General features: G+C 36.7%; 3 protein-coding genes across 3 annotated transcripts; all 3 read left to right on the top strand.

Annotated features, from left to right (window-relative positions):
- The first annotated feature begins 2273 nt into the window (after positions 1 to 2273).
- On the top strand, positions 2274 to 3233 carry or6s1.S (olfactory receptor family 6 subfamily S member 1 S homeolog). Its single transcript, XM_018241749.1, has one exon. It carries the CDS (start codon positions 2274 to 2276, stop codon positions 3231 to 3233), a length of 960 nt encoding a protein of 319 aa, XP_018097238.1.
- Positions 3234 to 8876: 5643 nt separating this feature from the next.
- On the top strand, positions 8877 to 17695 carry LOC108705005 (olfactory receptor 6B1). Its single transcript, XM_018241760.2, has 4 exons — positions 8877 to 10180; positions 12006 to 12119; positions 12958 to 13066; positions 17601 to 17695. Exons 1-4 carry the CDS (start codon positions 9206 to 9208, stop codon positions 17693 to 17695), a joined length of 1293 nt encoding a protein of 430 aa, XP_018097249.2. The 5' UTR covers positions 8877 to 9205.
- Positions 17696 to 20705: 3010 nt separating this feature from the next.
- On the top strand, positions 20706 to 21751 carry LOC121399027 (olfactory receptor 6Y1-like). Its single transcript, XM_041578799.1, has one exon. The coding sequence runs from the start codon at positions 20706 to 20708 to the stop codon at positions 21639 to 21641; it is 936 nt and encodes a 311-aa protein (XP_041434733.1). The 3' UTR covers positions 21642 to 21751.
- Positions 21752 to 21980: the final 229 nt, after the last annotated feature.

The following is a 21980-nucleotide window of genomic DNA, read 5'->3' on the forward strand; positions in this document are numbered from 1 at the left end:
TGTCTCTGTTTGTTAAGGATAGAAGCTGCCATATAGGCTTGGTGTGACATCACTTCCTGCCTGAGTCTCTCCCTGCTCACTAACAGCTCTGAGCTCAGATTACAGCAGGGATGGGAGGAGGGAGGGGGAGAGGCGCAAACTGAGCATGCTCAAGCCCTGCCCTGGAGGTTTCAGCTGAAAACAGGAAGTCTGATACAGAAGCCCATGTGTACACAATAAAAGGAAAGAAATGATGTGTTTCTTTTGACAGATGACTCAGAGCAGCATTACTTTGAGGGGTTACTGGTGTATTTATATAGACCTTTCTGATAAAGTTTACTTAATTTTAGCTTTTCCTTCTCCTTTAAAGTTTATATAAAACAGAGTCTGTATCCAGCGCAAGGGCCATATATAGTTAATTTCTGCTGCACAAACAGGATTTGAAAATACAAAATAAACCCAAGAGTAATGTTATCTGTCATTCCCAAGAGTTCGGTTCATCTTATAAATCCCTTTGTCTTTGGCTGACAGATTTCCCATGCAGGAGCATGATGCTGGAAAACACATATGCACAACAGATCTTAAATTTATTATATAATATGATGTAAAAGTTCATAAAAAAGGTGAGATCTGTCAATATCAATATAGACTATGCACTTAGTGGGGTACTAGATAAAAAAAAAAAGAAATGTTTACTGTCACTTCCATTTTAGCAACCAGGTGTAGCTGGGTTTGTGTTTCATCGATTTCTGGAGCATAGCTTGGTTTTGAGCCAGTGGAGTTTATCCGGTGGATAGATGAGGCATGTTTATAATTGGATAGATCATCCAGTGGAATTACACAGCAACATTATTCCATTCAATCTTGAATTGGGTTTCTTTGAGAAGAGGTGCTTAGGGGTTGTATGATCATTATTAAGTAACCTTGTAATCAACCCAAATTTCAACATGAAGGTCATATTATATATAGTAATCCTACTACTATAGGGCTCATGTATAAGCACAAGTGCAAGTAGTCTACTGCTAAAAGGGATACATAATTGAGCAGACATTGATGTCATTCACAAAGGTACTTCAAGTATACATGCTCCATGCACCTACTGCTGCAGCAAAGTACTGCAGTAAAGTGCAGTTTTATATATAATGGGTGAATATCAATGCTAACAAACTCTGATGTTACTGCCATTCCAAATATGACATTAATTATAGGGCTTTACTATTAAGTTGCATCCATAGCATGTGCCCATTGAATAGGATGCTAATATAAATAATAATGGTGCATGTCATTAATGATGCAACTGCTTTGTATGTTTCATCTTTGCACACTGTTTGGGAGTTTTTATTGACCCACTTTCTAAGTAACTATGTTCCAGGCTGCTCATCTTAGTTGGATTTTATATTTTTGAACAGGTTTCATTAATAGTCCAAGTTTTCATAACAAACAGGAGGGGTTGGAGAAAGAGCATTAGATACAGTGATATAAAATACAATGGCAGTTAAGAACATTCTATCATATTCAATATCATTCAAGGTTTTCAGATGTTTTAGGGAAGTAGTTTCATAAACATACAGTCACTAAGCTTTAGAAAATGTATGATCAAAGCCCTCTGATCAATTAAAAGGTTGTAGCAATCCAAATATATATATATATATTAAAAAAAAAACCTTGGTCGTAACTACCAAGCATCAGCAAATTATGTTATGATGGGCAAATTTTCTAGAATAATGGCAGGCTAGTACAGGTTTAAAACAGCTGGACACAACCTCCATGGATCACTGTAATTACCCTACAATCCTGCTCCTCCATTTTGATGAATGAAAGAAAATATTTCCTCTGGATTTACATTGAAAGATGCCCCTTTTGGTAAACCTTTAATGTTAGATTAGTAATGTTTATAATTTATAGCGCTTAAATGTTATCATGATAAAGTATCATTGCTGGGTTTGCTGAAACTAATAACATGACAAATACTTTTTCATACTGACCTACCTAACATTCTTAATATATGGATGCTGAAAACCCCTCCTAATATTATATGTCATTATAGAATGGAAATTAAGAAATACAGTGAAAAGAAGAAGCCAAGTTTGTTGTAAAGAAACACATCAGAACCAGATACAGTATACAGTACATTTACACTCATTAACCAGTAACATACTTTAAAGTGCCAAGGCAACTATTTATCTTCTATCACTACACTATTTCTTCTAAATGGACTTGCAAAATTTCTAGGGAAATAAACCTGGCATGGTCTGCACCCATACTGATTCCATGATGTCTGCAGGCAGAATAAAATGGAAAATAAGAGCAGTGTGACTTATTTTTTCCTTGCTGGATTCTCAGTTTCCTTGGAAGTACAATTGTTTCTTTTTGTGGTTTTCCTTGCTATTTATCTCCTTACTGTGACAGCAAATGTTGCCATAATAAGTTTAGTCAGGTCGGACTCAAGGCTTCACACTCCTATGTATTTCTTGCTTAGCCAATTGTCTTTCCTGGAGATCTGGTACACATCAACCATTGTCCCTAAACTCTTGACCAATTTGGCAGGGTGGAAATATATTTCTCTGTCTGGTTGTCTGTGTCAGACGTACTTCTACTTCTCATTGGGTTCCACTGAATTTTTTCTGCTGGCAGTAATGGCTGTAGATCGTTACCTGGCTATCTGCAACCCTTTGCGTTATACCGCCATTATGAATGGTCAGATGTGTGTATTGGCAGCTTCATCTTGCTGGTCAATTGCCTTTTTCTCTGTGTTTTTCTTGGTGATGTTAATATCCCAGCTTAAGTTCTGCCAGCCCACCATCATTAACCATTTTTTCTGTGATATTCCCCCTCTTCTCAGACTGTCTTGCACAGAAACCTTTTTAGAGGATATTATGGTCTTCTTTTTTGCTTGTATTATTATTCTCACCTCTCTACTTCTTACAGTTGTATCCTATGTTCTCATCATTTCTACCATTTTTAAAATCCCCTCCAACAAAGGGCGGAAAAAGGCGTTTTCCACGTGTGCTTCACATTTTAGTGTTGTCTCAATTTTATATGGGACAGTCATTTTTATCTATGTAAGGCCCAGTGTTTCATGTTCAATGGATGCCAACAAGGTTCTGGGTATTTTCAACACCATTGTGACACCCCTGCTCAACCCTGTTATTTATTGTCTTAGAAATAAAGAAGTGAAAATGTCTCTAAGGAAAGTAATGAAAACAAAGTCAGAACTGGCAATTGCTAAGATATACAATTTTAAAGGACATTGACTCTTGTTGCTGCTGTAAACCAGGCAGATCACTGTTTATTTTTAAATGATATAAAGACTAAGACTATAAGACTATAAATTAATTATTATTTAACCCTATTCTTACAGTATATAGCAAAACAGTAAATTTCGCGAAACACTGATTTTATCCAATGGTGCCAAGAAACGAGTTGGATTTGGCACTGTATAAGCCTTCCTATGGCAAAAGTCACCATGGTAAATCTGATGGAAATATAAAAGTATACTGTACATGTTGTATGCCTCAGTCACAGAGATACATGAAACAGAACCTCATAAATCTCAAAATGATTAATTAAAAAAATTGTGGTGGGATTTGGTGAATGTTCTTGGTGCTAGAACAAATTAACAAAAATGTCACTGAAAAACTTTTTTTTCTACAAAATGTATCAGTTCACTAAAATCTGTTTTTCGAAAGAGCAATCAGATTTTTTATATTTAGTTTTAAAATTAAGGCAGACATGTTCTTAGTTTCCCTGGTGCTTTCAGCCATGTGACTTACGCTTTGATGAACTTCAGTCACTCTTTGTAGCTGTGCTGCAAGTTGGAGAGATATAACCCCCTCACTTTGTTCCCCAGCAGCACAAGAACAGAATAATGGGAAGGTAACAAGATAACAGCTCCCTGACACCTGCATTGCTAAAAATGCTCCCTAGTGGTAGATATGAGAATTACACTTAAAAGTAAAGCCAACCTGACCACAACTCCTCCAGTTACATTGAGTAGGAGAAACAAAAGCTTATCTGAAAACAGCTGCATTGTGAAGTGCTGGCTGGCTCTTTCTGAAAGCACATGACCTGAGATGGCTGCCTACACACCAATATTAATTTAAAAATGATTGGTTTAATATTTGCAATGTGTACAGTGCAATTTAGTAATAAAAATCATGACAGAGCCCTTTAAATAAACTGAATAACATTTTTGCCACCTAAATGAATGAATAATTTCTTAGTTGAAACCAAGTACAAGATAATTTAAACATTATAACTATTTGCTTAGTTGGAGGCTATGGTACTTTTTGAGTTTTCCAGATATTGGGTTTTCATATGACAACCCAATATCTAGTAGTAATAAATATTTCTGTATTCAATTCAGCTGTGATGAACATGTCAGTGGGCAGTTCTACAGTTTATGAAGGAAATTCTCAATATATGTACAAACTTGTTCCATCTTTGTTGATGCAGGAAGGGTTTTTGAGAGATGTACCACAAAGCCTCCAATAGGAAATTTGTAAACAGAGTAAATATTTAGGTTATAGGTAAAACACTGACCATTGGACAATTTAAAATATAGCCAAACTTCACCTTTACTTTTTACACACTATACTTTTATGGGGGAATGTCACTAACGCAAAAATAATTTGCAATGCGAATAAATGTTCACAAAGTGAAAAAATGTTGCCTTTGCATACACTATAAATATTTTCTTCTTCCTCACCACTATTTTGCATTTGCCCATTCATCATCCAAGCTGTTCCCTGCATGACAGCTTTTGAACTCTGTCTCTCATCATTCATCATTTCATGGGGGCAATGTTGTCACAGCTGAGGGCACATAAACACATGCACGATGGTCGCTCAAAAACTAAGGGTATCTTTCTGACACATTCCTTCTCCAAAATTACATTAAAAGAACAACTCAAGGGGATTGATAATCAGAATTCTTAGCCAGTTCCCATGGCAAAACACCATCAGGACCTCAATGCACCTTTGCCCTTGATGTAGATGTAGATCTACTTTTATTCCACCTTGGAATCAGGCAGCCTCAGTGTTGCCGATCACCATAGCAACATGACAGTTGCAAAACATTCCAAGAACTCTTCAAGCTGGCTGTCACAGAGTCAGGGCTGGGGGGTTCTGGGCCCACCAGGGCTCCTACATCAGGTCCCCTTCCCTCCAAGGGCCACCCTCCCCAGTAGCAACCTTCACCCCCACCAGCACATACCTAGAGGTTCAAAGCAGCGTCGGTGTGGAGCGGGTATGGGCTGTTGGGAAAAAACCCAGTGGGCCCTAGCCCTGCCAGGCCAGACCCACTCCAGACAGTCCGACGCTGCACGGAGATCGTATGAGGGCCACTTTCCCATAATTACTTCCTCAAAAATGAAAAATTGGCGGAAGAAGTGGGATTAGCTGTAGAGGTTGGCGGTAGAGGTGGGATTGTGTTTTGGATCACCGTCAAGATGAAAGATAAGCAGTTTTAAGTGGATATTAAATAAACATATATATTTTTCTTACTTAAACCAATTCCACATTGAATATGAGTTTTGGGTTCCAGTGCTTTAAAATATTATTTCAAAATATTGTTTATTAAAATTAGACAATTCTTCAAGGGTTTAAATACTTGTGCAAGGTATTATATCAGCATATCTGCCTTTGTTTTTCAATTTGAGTGCATAGTGCATAGTTCATCCCCACTGCTACATAAGTGTAGCAGTGGGGATGAATTTTTAAATTCTCAATGTCATTTCCTTGGGGTGCTCCAGTGGGAGTCTGCCAGTTAGTCTCATTAGTGTTATTAAGGGAGGATAAATAGCATCTCCAAGATAATCTTGGATTTCCCTTTGCAAAGCCAACCAATTCCTATTACTTAACAGACCAAAATATATGACAAGTTCTGTAAAATTAGGACTATTTGTGTAATTAGAATTATTCCTGATGGCACAATTTTATTTCAGACAGTTTATCATTTTATATTTGTTAAAAAAAAGCCAAGATCCTCTCTGCTTATCGCTAGTATATTTGTGTATTGCAACTAAGTTTTGTACAGTTCCTACAAACAGGTTCATATCTACAGATTCTCCTTTGAAATCTCATTAATGTAAAAAAGCATTCACTGTGTTGGTGTTATGTGTCCTTCAAGAACAAACGGGATGTTTTATTTTATTTTAACAGCTATTATTCTAGAACCAAACAAACAAAACAGTACAATTTAACATCTTCAAGGTAAGTAAATACAGATAACTAAAAGGGCAATTAGACTTCTCACTAAATAAGCCATTTAAAAAAAAAACTTTTAGACGCTATAATAATAATATCTATTATTATTATAATTTTGTTTCTTTAAAACACTCACTCTTCTCATCTTTTACACAGCTTAATATGAATCCTCTTTTCTTCTAAACTCAAGTCCTGCCCCATGTCCTGGAAAGATCTCACTTAAGCATTCCCACTTGCCCATCCTAATCTTTATCAGCTTAGTCATTGCTCAGTGGACATCTCAGTAAAGTCCCTTTTGAGAACCTTTTGCTCTTGATATTCTAAATGGTGTCCTGTATCAATACTTTTTACATTACAAATATATGTACAGTATACAAGTCATATGAAATGGTTTGGGAACCCTTCTTAATTCTTTAATTCTTACTTCTGTAAGTAGCAACTTCCTTTTAATATATAAAATGCCTTATGGAAACAGTAGTATTTCAACAGTGACATAAAGTTTTTTTGATTGAAGGAAAATATGCAATATGCATCATAACAAAAATAGAGAGGTACAGAAATGTGGGCACCCCAACAGAGATATTACATTAATATTTAGTTGAGCCTCTAGATGAGTCTTTGATGAGTGTCTGGATTCTGGATGGCTGTATTTTTGACCATTCGTCCATACAAAATCACTCCAGTTCAGTTAAATGTGATGGCTGCCGAGCATAGACAGCCTGCTTCAAATCATCCCATAGATTTTCCATGATATTCAAATTGGGGGACTGTGACAGCCATTCCAGAATAGTTATATTATATATATATATATATATATATATATATATATATATATATATATATATATATATATATATACACACATATAATATAGTGCCATTTAGTCATAACATATGTTTGACCTTGACCTGCTACCTTCTTGACTCTCGAGCAGTGGCTATGTTACTTCCTATAGCTCTTGTTCTTTTGACAGAGAAAATCACTGAACAAAAGGAACAGACAAAAGTACTTAAGGAAAAAATAAGGAATGTCAATGAATAAGCAATGCATAATCCTTTTCATTTCACAAACTGATACACTGTATACATCTAATGTAATATGCATAATTCTACCAATGTATGAGTGGCATTGTATTTTATTATTATAACTTGGTTTCCTTAAGTAAAAATTTTCTTACTAAAGTAGATTTTAGTGTAAACATTTAGGGGCATATTTATCAAAGGTCGAAGTTAAAAAAAACTTCTAACTTCGAATTCAAAAAGACCAATCGAATGGAGGTCGAAGTTTTTTTTGGGGTCGAAGTAGGCCGAATCGTACGATTGTACTTCGATTCAAAGTTTTTTAACATCGACCTTCGATCTCCCAAACTCCCCCAATTGCCTCCAAACAGGTTGTAGGAGGTCCCCCATAGGCTAAAACAGCACTTCAGCAGCTTTTAGGTGGTGAATAGTCGAAGTCGAAGTTTTAAAGAGACAGTACTTCAAAAAAACTCGACCTTCGAATTTTGACGTTTTTTCAAATTCGAATCGAAGTATGACTATTCCCTAGTCAAAGTACACAAAAAATAGCTCCAAATTCAAAGTTTTTCACTTCTAAAATTCACGTCGACCTTTGATAAATCTGCCCCTTAGAATACTTAATATGATACTGACACACTCTTATAAAAAAGCCAAAAAAATGTTTCAGCATGAGTTTTTTTAATTTACCCCCCAAATCACCTCCAATCAAGAGGTTCTCACTCTGACAATCAAGAGGTTCTCACGGGCTTCTGTTACCTTTCAGAATCAAATTCAAATTAATGACACTGACTTTCAAAGCACTTCATAACTCTGCCCCACCCTTCATCTCTGAACTCATCTCTATATACTCACCCAACTGCCTACTACGCTCCTCTACTGACCTGCTACTCAGCTCTTCTCTCATTACCTCCTCACATGCTCGCATTCAAGACTTTGCAAGGGCTGCACCCCTCCTCTGGAACGCTCTCCCACGGTCTGTCCGATTTTCTCCCAACCTTTCTGCTTTCAAGAAATCTCTTAAAACAAACTTCTTTCAAGAAGCCTACCCTCACTCTGCTTAACTACCAAACGCAACACCACATACAGTACCACATTTCTCACTCACTTAATTCGATCTTGCCCACTCCCACACCTTGTGTATTACTCCCTTCCCTTTAGACTGTATGCCTATGCATAGGGCCTCACCTTTTTGTACCTGTATTGATTGTGATGTATGTTACTCCATATGTTCTATGTATATAATTCATGTGATTTATTTGTATAATCACATTTACTATAAAGTGCTACGCAATATGTTGGCGCTATATAAATACATGTTAATAATAATAATAATAATTAATGTCCCCAATAGGAGAGAGCTAAATGTGTCAATCACTATTGGCTAGAGCAGTGATCCCCAACGAGTAGCTTGTGAGCAACATGTTGCTCAGCAACCCATTGGATGTTGCTCCCAGTGGCCTCAAACCAAGTGCTTTTTTTTAACTTCAGCTTTTAATGTAAGTTTTAGTTGCATGTACTGCCAAACAAAGTTTACTGTAGGCTGGTATTCCAATTAGGGGCCTTCAAACATGGCCCTTACTTTGCAACCTAGGAACATTTTTCATGCTTGCGTTGTTCCCCAGATCTTTTTATATTTGAATATAGCTCACGGGTAAAAAAGTATGGGGGCCCCTGGGCTACAGTTTCTGCAATCCATCAATTGCCTAGAGCACTGTTTTTATTTGTAGTTGAGCTTTTTGAAGGATTGCCCTGACTCTGAGCCTGGAATTAATAAATAAGCACCCGCTGTGAAGCCAACATCCAAGAGGTTGGTCAAGAGCTGGTTGGGGATCACTGTTCTAACAGGTACTGCTGAACTAGGGCAGCTTAGGGATAACGTTTCTGGGGGAAAATGTGCCACAGGTTATTTTCTAACAAAGCTGACACATTCTTATGGATTTTTAATGTCTCATTCAAAATTAAAAGAGTGTTTTATCCCCAAAGCAGGATTTGAAGCTGGTTATGGAAGATAATGCGAATATGACGAGAGGCTCTTTTATTTTATTAGGATTCCCTTCCTCTAGACCGTTACAAATACTGCTCTTCTTCATCTTCTTATTAGCCTATATTTTTACTATTATGGAAAACCTTTTAGTCATAGTCATCCTCTGGACTAATTCTAAACTTCATAAACCAATGTACTTTTTTCTGGGACACTTGTCTTTCCTGGAAATGTGGTATATTACAGCAACTGTTCCGAAATTGCTGTCTGTTCTCCTGGTGGAAAATAGGGAAATTTCATTACCTGCTTGCATGTCACAGCTATACTTCTTCATATCCCTGGCTTGCACAGAATGTGTCCTGTTGGCTGTAATGGCTTTTGACCGTTTTGTGGCTATCTGCAAGCCAATGCATTACATCACTATAATGAGGTGGCACCTATGTTTTATTTTGGCTTTGGGATCTTGGCTTATTGGCTTCCTTACATCTTTTGTTAAGATTTCCTACATTGCTAGTCTCAAACTTTGCCATACAGGAGCCATAAATCACTTCTTTTGTGATATTTCTCCTTTACTGAACATGTCCTGCACAGACATAAAGAATGCTGAGCTTGTGGATTTTATTCTTGCCCTGATCATCCTCCTTCTCCCATTATTTCTTACTTTCATTTCCTATATTTGCATTCTAATTACCATCATACAAATCCCAACCTCAAGTGGGCGCCACAAGGCCTTTTCTACATGTGCATCACATATGACTGTGGTTATCATATTTTATACAGCCGCACTGTTTATGTATGCAAGACCCAGTAGGGCACAATCCTTTAACTATAACAAGTTTGTATCTGTCATGTACACAGTCATAACTCCTTTTCTTAATCCTATTATCTACTGTCTTAGAAATAAGGAAGTAAAACATGCAATACTCAAATTGTTACAGTCAAATAATAATATGGGTAATGGGAAAATTATTCTAGGCTTCGAAATGTTTAACAATGTTTAAATTTTTTTTTATAATCAATAAATGATGCTTAATTTATAATATCAATTCATGATTTTACGCAAATGGACCAATTCTATGGAACTTGCCTCAAAAGCTCCTGCTCTTCTTTGGGGCGCCTAATCTCCCCGAACGGCTTCCCCCTGTCTTCCACCGGCTACAGTGAAAAATCACCTGCAGCATGGCACACACGGCGCTTCGTATTCCGAAGTCACCTGAAGTTTCCTCGTAGGCAACTTCTGGCGACTTCGGAATACGAAGCACTGCGTGTGCCATGCTGCAGGCGATTTTTCATCATAGCCAGCGGAAGACAGGGGGAAGCCGCTCGGGGAGATTAGTGGCCCCAAAGAAGAGGTGATTAGTTGCCAGGAGACTAAATCTCCCCAAATCGCCAGGTGTGCCCTTACCCTAATACTGCATAGGAAATCTGGTGTGACCAAGCATAAAAACAGTGCAGAATTCTTAAATAAACTTCCATAGTTTTCTAAATTATTTTACTTTTACACATAGCAATGCCATGTTACATTTTAGTTTAAGGACTGATCATCATTTACATGAGTCCCCTTACAATCTAAGGACTCTGACATACATTTGCATTATGTTTGATATTTTATCAGTAGCCAATTCAACTGCCTGTATGGTTTTAAGTGTTTGAGGAAGATTATGTGAACCTATACATTTCATTCATTAGTTGGAATAACACCAAGGATTTTAAGACTACAAGGTGCCAATGATAAACATGGCATAAGTACTATCATGTACTATCAAGAATTTGAAACTGTGTTGCCAACTGTTCTTTTATTCAGGTGCTGAACCCTCTGGAACATTCCAGTGTTCTGATTTATTTTATGAACTACTTAAGAGTTAAAGCAATGTTGTGACTATTATAATATTATGACATAATGGCACAAAAAAAGTTATACAACACATATCCTTTGTAATGTATTTTGATTTTCTTCTATCCAAGTCAAACACTGTGGGGCTTATTTATTAAAGTCCAAATGTCACAAACTCGAAAAATGTTATTCTTTTTAACTGCAAAATCAGAATTTTTAGTGGAAAAAAAATTGAATTTTTCGAGATTTATTATACCCCAAGGATGGAAAAAGTCTGAATCTGAAAATCCTGCATTTCAGACCTACCAAGGATTTATATAATCAATGGGAGAGGTCCCTTTCCTATTTGGAATTTTCTGTGGTCTGCTCTGGAATTAGCCTTTCTGGCAAAAATCCAAAAAATTTGGGCAGGAAAAAAAATTGTACGATTCGGGATTTTTGCAGAATTTTATAGAGGTTTTTCCCTGATCTGATTAAATCAGCTTTTTAAATAATAAATAAGGTCAAATCCTGGATTATAGTTTGGTTTAATTTTTTTATTTTTTTTAAATGGATTAAATTATTGGGATATTAACTATTTTTTAGACTGACATCCTCCTCCATGTATGCAGCACTGATTAAGCCTAGGGGCCCAACAAGCAAATATGCTGCAAGAAGCAAAGAGTAAAAACCATAGCATTCTATACCTGTTCTATACCTGTTTTTTTTTGTACCATTCTCCATTTATTCAAATAGAACATGGGTGGTTCTAATTTCATAGCACCTTTTAACGTTTGATCTGTTGAACTGTGTCAAGAGCACCATGGAATAAAGCGTGGGATCACCCCGTTTGTTGCATAAAAAGGTAACGGCTTTTCGTTCATTGTTGAAGTTATTTTGAATGACATTTTCTTTCTTTATGAAGAAGTTCTTTTGGGTGTAGAGTGACATTAGGCTATTTTTTTTTATTATTGGTCAACATCTTTAACATTTATTTCCAACAACAGAATAAAAATTCCTCCAGTACTATCTCATTAAGTGATATTATTGAGTTAAGTGAGGAGAAACATGAGAGAGAAGAGGAGTATGAAGATCAACCCAACAAGAATCTCTTCAATAATGTAAGTACTTTGACACATTATTTCTCTTTATTAAAGGAGAACTATCCCCCCAGTGTGGCCAAAAAACCCCAATGCCATCCTCCATTGGCGCACCTTCCCCCTGCACATTGCCACACCAGAACAAGTGTCCCCTCTAGCAACACTGACCCGCACATGTAGAACAGTGCAGCAGAGCACAGGGGCGCCATGTTCGCCAGTCTCAGCATCTTTGTTAAGTGAGCACCTACATTCCAGCTTTTGACGCATTCATAGCTGGAGCTGGAAAGCTCCATAGATTACAGAAAAGAAAGAAGAGGATCTAGAAGATACCGAAGCTAATGATACCCTAAGCTCCGCTGTGCTCTTCTGCATATACAGGTCAGTGTCCAGAGGGGGCACCCATTCCAGTACAAGGGGGGCAGTGGAGGGTGGCTAATGGGGGCCCCAGCTGCAGGGGGTTTGGTTCTCTTTTAAATCATTGCTTAAATTAAATATTTCTAATATGTTTTTATGGAGATTATATTTTCTGCCTAGTTTGTTATATTCTAATAGATTAGAATATTAGAATAGAAGTGCAGATATCCATGAGAAAAGGTCTGTAGTACAGATAAAGAGGTGTATTAAAAAAAAAAAAAACGTTATAGATTTATATGTTATGATTTGAGATGTCTGTTAAACAGCAGATCTAAGGTTTATTTTAAAATATTAACTTAAACATGCAGTTTAATGAGGTCAGATGTGATGGGTCTTCTAGCCATTGTTAAAAGTGGTTAAGACCCCAAAACCTATAATTATTACTATTGTTTGTCTCGATAACATTTATATTTTATTTAATTAAAAATATGAATTCTATTTGTAGGATGTTAACAACGGTGACAAGGCAAACTTAGGGCAAGAAGAAGAACCAGAAAAGTCATTTCAAAATAAGAACAATAATGATATAGAGATAAAAGATGAGATCTGCCCAGGTACAGTAGTTAAAGAACCAATGTCTAATTTGCCCTTTCATCTATACCTTCAGAAAAGAAAGTGTGAAGAGGAGGTGGTAGGAATTTCCCCAGTTATCTTACTCTGAGCTTAAACCTTTATGCACCACATGAATCCCAGATACATTATTTACATAATCATGTTTATTACACAGCTCCCAGTGGACATCCCAGTTTTCTTTTTTCTTATAGAGTTTAATGCTCCATGTATTCTATAATCTACCCTAAATAATGTACCCTACTCTCTATAGCAGCTGTCCCCAACCTTTTTTACATGTAGACAAATACAAGAGTCCTCTGCACTCAACCCATTATCAATATATTTAAGACATTGACATTTTGTGCATACTGCTACTGAAAAATGCCTTACCCTTTAAACAAAACAGAGATTGTTTGTCCATATATTGAAATATATTTAACCTGGCCAACTACGTCAAAGTCATCCCATATCTGGCTAGTCCTATGCTCAATTTCCATCTGATTCATTAAGAATTCTATTGCTTCATTATACATTTTACAAAGGGACTAAGTTTTACCTGCAACTTACTTGCTGCTTTCAAAGTAAAACTCCCAAACCTGTCTGCCCTTTTATTAGACACCAGTGGGATCACCTGACTATAGCTGGGAAGAGTGGGAGCTACAACATGGAGCTGGTCACTGCTCCTGTATAACTATAACAAACAAGGAAAAGTTGTGCTCACCACTAATTTTTAAAACCATTAGGCGGGGGTGCAATGAGGCTGTGACCACAAAATACATATAGTCAAATACAAGAGTCCTCTGCACTCAACCCATTATCAATATATTTAAGACATCGACATTTTGTGCATACTGCTACTGAAAAATGCCTTACCCTTTAAACAAAACAGGGATTGTTTGTCCATATATTGCAATATATTTAAGCTGGCTAACTACGTCAAAGTCATCCCATATCTGTCTTAAATATATTGATAATGGGTTGAGTGCAGAGGATTCTTGTATTTGACTATATGTATTTTGTGGTCACAACCTCATTGCACCCCCGCCTAATGGTTTTAAAAATTAGTGGTGAACACAACTTTCCCTTGCGTGCCCAACCTTTTTTATCCATGAACTGTATTCAAATGTTAAAATAGTTGGGGAGCAACACAAACATGAATAAAGCCCAAATGAGGGCTCTGATTGGCTATTTGGTAGCCCATATGTGGACTTGCAGCCTACAGGAGGTTCTGTTGTGGCATTATACCTGTTTTTTATGCAATTTAAACTCAATAATAATAACAGAGTTATGGGAAACGCATATCTAAGAATCTTTGGATTATGAGACATCTCCCATACAGTCCACAAGTGGTCACAGAGTGAATATTTAAGAATATTTAATTTTGTTATGCAACAAAAGTTAAGTTATGTGAAGACCTTCTGTGGCAGAGGTTGTTTTCTGGGTATGGAAAAACTCGCGGCTTTATACAGCAAAGTTAATTTTCTCGTGTGGTAATTATAAACCAAAGAAGCCAAAAAGCTCTGCCGGTAATTAGGTTGGTAATTAGGTTGACTTGGGTGCAATGCAATGCAAAGAGGTTGTTTTCTACATATTCTTTTGCAATAGGCCCATTTAATTAATATTTTTATATCCCCCCAGGTGTAACCCTATCCATCTGAACCAGTTTCTACCAATAGATATTTGGATCATGATTGCCTTAACAAGATCCTTTATTTTACAATAAAATGAAGATTTTATGCAAGGAAAATTCCAGAATGAAAACAGCACAGTCGATGATGGATTTATCCTTTTAGTGACAGCGCCATTTTTGCAGAATTTTTTTTTCGTGTTGTTTGCTACCACCTACATAATGACAGTCTCTGGCAATATTGTGATTATTACCATAACCCGTCTGGACAATCGCCTTAATACCCCCAAGTACACATTTTTGCTAAAATTAGCACTGATAGAAATGCTGTATACTACAGCTATTATTCCAAATACCTGAAGAATTTACTGGATAAAGAAAAGAAAATCTCATTTGCTGGTTGCTTTATTCAGATATTTACTTTCATTACCTTGGGTGGAAAGTTAAAGTTTAGTATGGACGTCTATATTAGAGATGTTGGTGCAAATGCTTGAAGTGGCCACTTTTTATTACAAATGTCCAAGGAACCTTAATAAAGACAAAAGAGTTCATGTAATGCCCTAGACATGAGCCCACTGTATAATGAATGTTCCATGGCCCTCAAATGTCTTGGGAAAAATGTTAACCCAAAAAGGTTTAAGTTAAGACTTTTTCAGGCAATTCCGCTTAAAAAAAGGTAAAGTCACCAGTAGTGATGGGCGAATTTGTCGCGCTTTGCTTCGCCAAAAAATTCGAAACACTGCCGGCGTCTCATTTTTGATGCCAATGTCCGTTTTTGGACGCGGCACACATTCGCTGGCAAAAATGCGCCAGCATTCAAAAAACCGGACGCCGGGCAGTTTCATAAATTTGCGTCTGGCGAATAAATTCACCCATCACTAGTCACCAGAGTTTTTTCAACTTTAATGCATTTTACAGCAGACAGTGTAAGTGATGTAAGATTGAGGAAGATCTAGCTTTATTTTAGCAATTCACCTGGTCTGAGGTGGTGAAGTCAACTCTGGTGAAAGAGATAACGGTCAGTGAAATCTGCACTTTAGTGAATTTGTGGAGCAAAAAGTCGCCTGGCGATAGAGTGCGACTGAACGATAGTGATGGTCTCTTTCGTTAGCAAATTGTCATCTGCGCCTATTGTCATCTGCGCCTGTTGTCATCTGCACCAGTTAGTGAATTGGCGATGTCCCTGCGAATTTGATTTCTGCCAAAAAGTCGCTCACGTTAGCCACTTCGCCCTTTAGTTAAGTTTGACCTCAAAGACTTCCAAATCCTCGCAAAGTTTGATACCAAATTTCTTTTGCAAACATTTGCAGTGTATTTAATAGAATTTCACAATCGCAAACCATTTTTTTGCGACAAAATATTTAACTAAACTCCAGGGCAGGTGCTAAAGGTTCGCAATGCGCAATTAAGATTCTCATTTCAATAAAAGCCTAACAAAGAGTATTACATTGTAACAGGCACATTTTTATTTGCAAAGTTTTGCTCTTTAGGAATTTTATTACATTTCCCTCTAAAGCTTTACTCAAATGTTTATCTTTATGGCACTGGGAAGCTCAGAAAGGGGGCTACTTTCTGTAATGGTTTATTATAGGTAGGTTATTTGTTCGTGAACACAAAATAATCATGTTTTTCTGGTAATAATCTGAAAAATTCAGAGTTTTCATGCGTCAAATCCTAAAAAAATTGTAGATTTAGATTTTTTGACGATTTTGAGTCTTTTCCCGCATTAGATTTTTCCCAGTCAATTTATTGATAGATAAGGTTATAAATGTGCACAGGAGTTTGGTTGAAGTGGTTTTAATTAAATAATGAGAAAAATTTGGACATTAGTAAATAACCCCCTATGATTTGTGTCCCTTTAAAAGAACTGTAGATAAAGGACTATTAACCTAATACCTGTACTTAACTGCTCCATTAAGGTATATATTTTTAGTTACTTTGCAATTTTATAAATTGTCATTTTTGTCACCCTGTCTGTACTTAAGTATAGCCAGTATAGTATCCAGTAGTGCTATATAAATAAAATGTGCAATTAGAAATCTTGTGCCAGGTGGGGGAAAGATATTATACTGGTCAAGACTGCACACCTTCAATCCCCAAGGCCCTATTGGGGATAAATGCCCAAATACAAAAATAAATAGAAGGTGGATTGCAAAAACCAATATATTTAAAAATACAATTTATTATACAATCACTAAAACACTGGCCGGCCAGGAAAAAAATACATCATTTATGAATAAATAGTAGTAAAATCAGTAATAAATACAATCCAGGTGGGCAATCACTTTATCTGTAGGGAAAAAATTCAATTAACTAATCCTTGGTGTTGGTATATGCTTGTAATTTAACAGGACAAGAGAAAAGTTGTGAGTTGTAGTTCAACAAGGTAAGGGAGTTGTTTCCCAGAATTAAGAGCCGGAATTCCTCCAATATGGTGAAGCAGTGGAGTGTGCAGAGTACTTAGCTAAATATATCAAGCAGGCAAACTGATGGCTGAATCTAGAGAGCAGAATATCAAAAGGCGTATATTGGGGCGTCCCCCACTCCCTTCTCCTTGCCAGCTGTAAAGGCCCCCCAAAAAGAATTTGGAATAATCCCACCAGATGCAAAGTTCTGGAATTTCTCAAGGGCACAGTCGGATTTGAAGTTTTAGCAGCCTGAAGCCTGTTTCACAAATTTGCTTCTCTGCAGATGTCTTTTTTCACGATGATCCAAGATGGCGCACCATTTGTTTCAGTGCGTGCGCTCCACATCGGAACGCAACCTCCAATTCCTTTTTCACGATCTGCCACTGCTTCACCGATTTCACGAACTAGGTAGCAGCTAGGCTGGGGGGGAGGAAGGAGGGTGTCTATGTAGGGTAGGGGGGTAGGTTTTTTTTTAATCTGGGGCTGAATTCTCCTTTAAAGTCACTCCAGATGTGCTGGACATCCCAGAGCCTGATATGGATTTGGAACCTTCTCGTCAGCCTGCACCTCAGCCTCTCCATTATGTTCCTTTTTAGCTGCTGGATACCGGGGGTCCCTAGAGGGATGCTATTGTACCCCTCCTGGTGCAGAAACATAATGAAGAATTTATTTGCTGAGGGTTAAGAGCACCAGGTCCTGCTGCCATCTGCTCTAAAAAGGTTTTCCACTCCTGAAGGTGTAAAGGCAGGGCATTGGGTATATATACCGGTAATGCCCATTTTTGCACGCATATAACAAATTTCACGTGCAAGCTGCAAAGACGAGCGAGCCACAAATTTGTTAATGGCACTCACATCCATTATGGTTTTTTTTTGGTTGAACAGTACACATAATGCAAGCCATAACCCAACACTAGCATTAGCTGAAGACTTTGAAGAGATTGTTATTTGTATGATGATGATGAGGCAGCAGGACTTTTGGCAACACTCGTTTCAGAGACCTAATATGTACAGGCCACACATGGAAGAGTAATTTTGACAACACTTGTTTCAGAGACCCCCTTTGTGTGATTGCAGATGTCTCTGGAGAGCGCACTTAGTGGCAGCACTCAGCAGCAGGACTTTGGGTAATAGTGTGGTAGCACGCCACAAACAAAAGCTTAGAAAAGTAATTTTGGCAGCACTCGTTTCAGAGACCTCATTTGTGTGTGACAGACACCAACCATGCGGCAGTAGTACAGACCCCACACCAGAAGAAATGTGCCAACCATGGGGCAGTAGTAGAAGCGACAATATTATTAGCCTTGATAGGCCTACAAGAAAATAAAAATTGTTCCCTTTTTAATGATTGGTAGTAACAAAGCTCCAACAGGGTCCTGAGAATTTGCTGCATGCTGGGAAATTTGCATGCTAGGTTATTTATGGCAGATAACAGAGTTGATCATGTAACCTCATTTAAATGGTTGTCAAAATGTATTTGTTAGATTTTTAATCTTTACTAACACTTATAAAAGTCATAATTTATATAACTGGGGGTATGTTGAAAGATCAGCCATCAATTTCATTTGTTAGGTTTGTTACAAAATATATTTTATATAAGAGGGGTGTGTTCAAAGATTAGCCATCAATTTAATATAGAGAATTAATTGCAATTCCCAATTTCTTATGGTTGCTACACAATGGGGCAGATTTACTACGTTTTGAATGGTAAATTCAAAAGAAATTTGGAATTTTCAAAACTCACAATTTCAAATTTTAAAAATACAAACTCACATTTGATTTTGAATGTGAGACTTATCACAGCTCAACCCTGGAAACAATTCTAATTTGATACTTTGCCACCTAAAACCTGCCCAGTTAATGTAGAAGTCAATGGCAGAGGTTCAGTTGAACCATTTGAATATGTTAATAAGCCTTCCTGACATTTGAGTCTTTTTTCGGAGGAAAACTCGATTCGATTCAAATTTTCATGTCATTCCTAGTCAATAGAATGTTATATGTTCATGTTTTTCATAAATAACCTCCCATTCGAGTTGTGAATATATTTCAATTTATTAGAGTAAAAAAAAATTCACATAACTCTAAAATTCTACCTTTGATAAATAACCCCAATGTGTGAAATTTTTTGGAATCTAGAAAAATACTCTTGAACAGCCTATTTTTTTCTGGTCTTGATACTGATGCAATATTCTATAGGAGGATATGTTATTTATTTTAGATTATTTATTCTATCTCTGTTTGCTTTGCATATGATATATATATAGGACTATATAGGGCATATAAAGGACTAATTGCCATTATTCTCTATCTTCCTAATTCCTTTTGCAGTGTCTGCAACACCACCAGAAATGATTGATTACAGAATTGTGCTACAATTTTAATTCTCTTCTTAATTGCTGCTGATATTTTTTTAATGTAATGACTTGCTTTATAGCAAATATTGAATATATGTTCAATATTTGCCTATTTACCGCACAAGAGCCCTAATTCCAGTCCCAATGATATGCAAGTCAAATTTCACTTTTAATTTTCAACTACTAAAAATTGCAAACACTGCATTTCGTTGGGGTTAAGGTCAATAAAAGTATAAACATATTTTGCATTGTAACCTAGACTGTCAAATTGACTGCTAAATTTAATGACTTCTTTGAAAGTTCTTCTTAAACTCTGCTCTTCTTTGTTGACAAATGTCAATTTGCTAGCAAAATCAGTCGTTAGCGGTTAAAGGTGTTTTAAGAAAAGTAAATCAACCCAATACAGAGACCAAAAGAAAAAAGAATTACCAAATTTCTTTTTTTTATTATATGCAAATGTAGATGGTTGTCTCTTAAGTATGAGAAACTGGCATACTATACAGACTCATGTTTATCTTGCTGGTACATATAATGCATTGTTTCTTTAATATTGTTCTCATTCTGTTTACCCTTTATTTCGTTCTTTATTTTTCATTCTTAAACTTAGGAACCTATACAGTAGTTCTCTTATAGTCTTTAAAGTAATACATTCATGTAATGACATATTGTCCTTATGTCTGGTAATAAAAAACCCTAACAACAGTTTTAACCAAAAACCTCAGATGAATCTCTCCAACTGACAAACCAACCCTCCCCTGGGTCTAATATCACATGCATAAGAAACATGCATAATTGATCCCTTTTGGCCACAACACTTTTATATAGTATTGTGACTTGGATTGTCAATTGCCATTATGTAGACTTTCTATGACCAATGCAATTCTTGACTTTTTGCATATGAGTAGCCCTTTCTGTATATTCACTTGCCATTCCTAGGTAAATCCTGGTTATATAATGACAATGTCACTACTTTATTTCACTATTCACTATATAATTGGCACATACACGATTGGGTGAAATATGTACAGGACAGGGCATTGCTGTGGGTCCAACAAGCATGATATGACCACAGTTTGTTTGCTGTTCATGAATTCACAAGATAGTGATGGTGATTGTACTGTACATCTGAATACAAAACACCATTGTATTAAGTAAGCATAAAAGCACTTCTGCAGTATATTATGTAACACAATAACCAAACTATTCTCTCGGAGACAATCTTCATATTTAAACTGAAAAATGAAGAGAAAACCATGAGAAACAAGACTGAAAGGACTGGGTTTCTACTCCTGGGATTTGAAACTAGTGAACAGTTACGTTTCCTCCTTTTTATCATTTTTCTATCCTTCTATGTCCTTACCATTACAACCAATATGTTCATCATCGGAATCATAAGAATAGACCTTAATCTGCAGAAGAAACCTATGTATATCTTTCTAAGCCACTTTTCCTTCCTTGAGATATGCTATACCACTGTTACTCTTCCCAAAATGCTGGTTGATTTTATAGAGGATAACAATACATTATCCTATCATGGCTGCCTTACCCAGATTTACTTCTTCTTTGCATTGGGGCTCACTGAGCTATCCTTCCTCACAGTGATGTCATACGACAGGTATTTTGCTGTATGTCACCCACTGCGTTACTATGCTATCATGACGAACAAACTTTGCAGTAAAATGGCAATATGTTCATGGTCTTGTGGTTTTCTTTTCAGCTTCTTTTTAATTATTCCCAGTTCAAGATTCTTATTCTGCGGTCCAACTAATATAAACCATTTCTTTTGTGACTTTATACCACTGCTGCACATCTCATGTAATAAAACTCTTATAACAGATAGGATTTTCTATACACTGGCTTGGATTATTATACTATATTCTTTTGCTGTGACCTTATCCTCATATGTCTATATTATCAAGACAATCTGCAGTGTGCTCTCCAGAGCTGGAAGGAGGAATGCCTTTTCAACCTGTGCCTCTCATCTCACTGTTGTTTTGACTTTTTATGTCACCATCATCTTTATGTATATTCGCCCATCAGCACAATACTCTTTCAATGTGGATAAGGTGATTTCTTTGTTCTATGCAGTGGTGGTCCCATTGTTAAATCCGCTGGTGTACACTCTACGTAATGCAGAGGTGCAAGAGGCTTTCAGGAAAGTGTTAGTAAAAACAATTACTTTTATCTAACATGCCCCTTTTGGCTTAATTATGTGTTCTATGCATGGAAATTTCACATCCTATTCAAAATGCAAGTCTCTCCATGCATGAAAGGCACCTATATAAACAGCATCTCAACACTTTCAGTGTAAGCACAATCCTTACTATACATTTTTGTAATGCTAAATGGCCCACGGACAATCTACTTTGTTGCTCCAGTTCTTAACACACTATATTCCTGATCCGTTGCTCTTCCTAGAGCTTCCTTTTAACTATTCCACATTCTATAAGTGACCTCTCCCAAGTGTTTGTTCTTGCTCTGTGCCTCTAGAACTTCTATAGATATATGTCAATATGTCACAATATTTA

The sequence above is a fragment of the Xenopus laevis genome, chromosome 1S, assembly GCF_017654675.1.
Source record: "Xenopus laevis strain J_2021 chromosome 1S, Xenopus_laevis_v10.1, whole genome shotgun sequence".
Lineage (NCBI taxonomy): Eukaryota > Metazoa > Chordata > Amphibia > Anura > Pipidae > Xenopus > Xenopus laevis.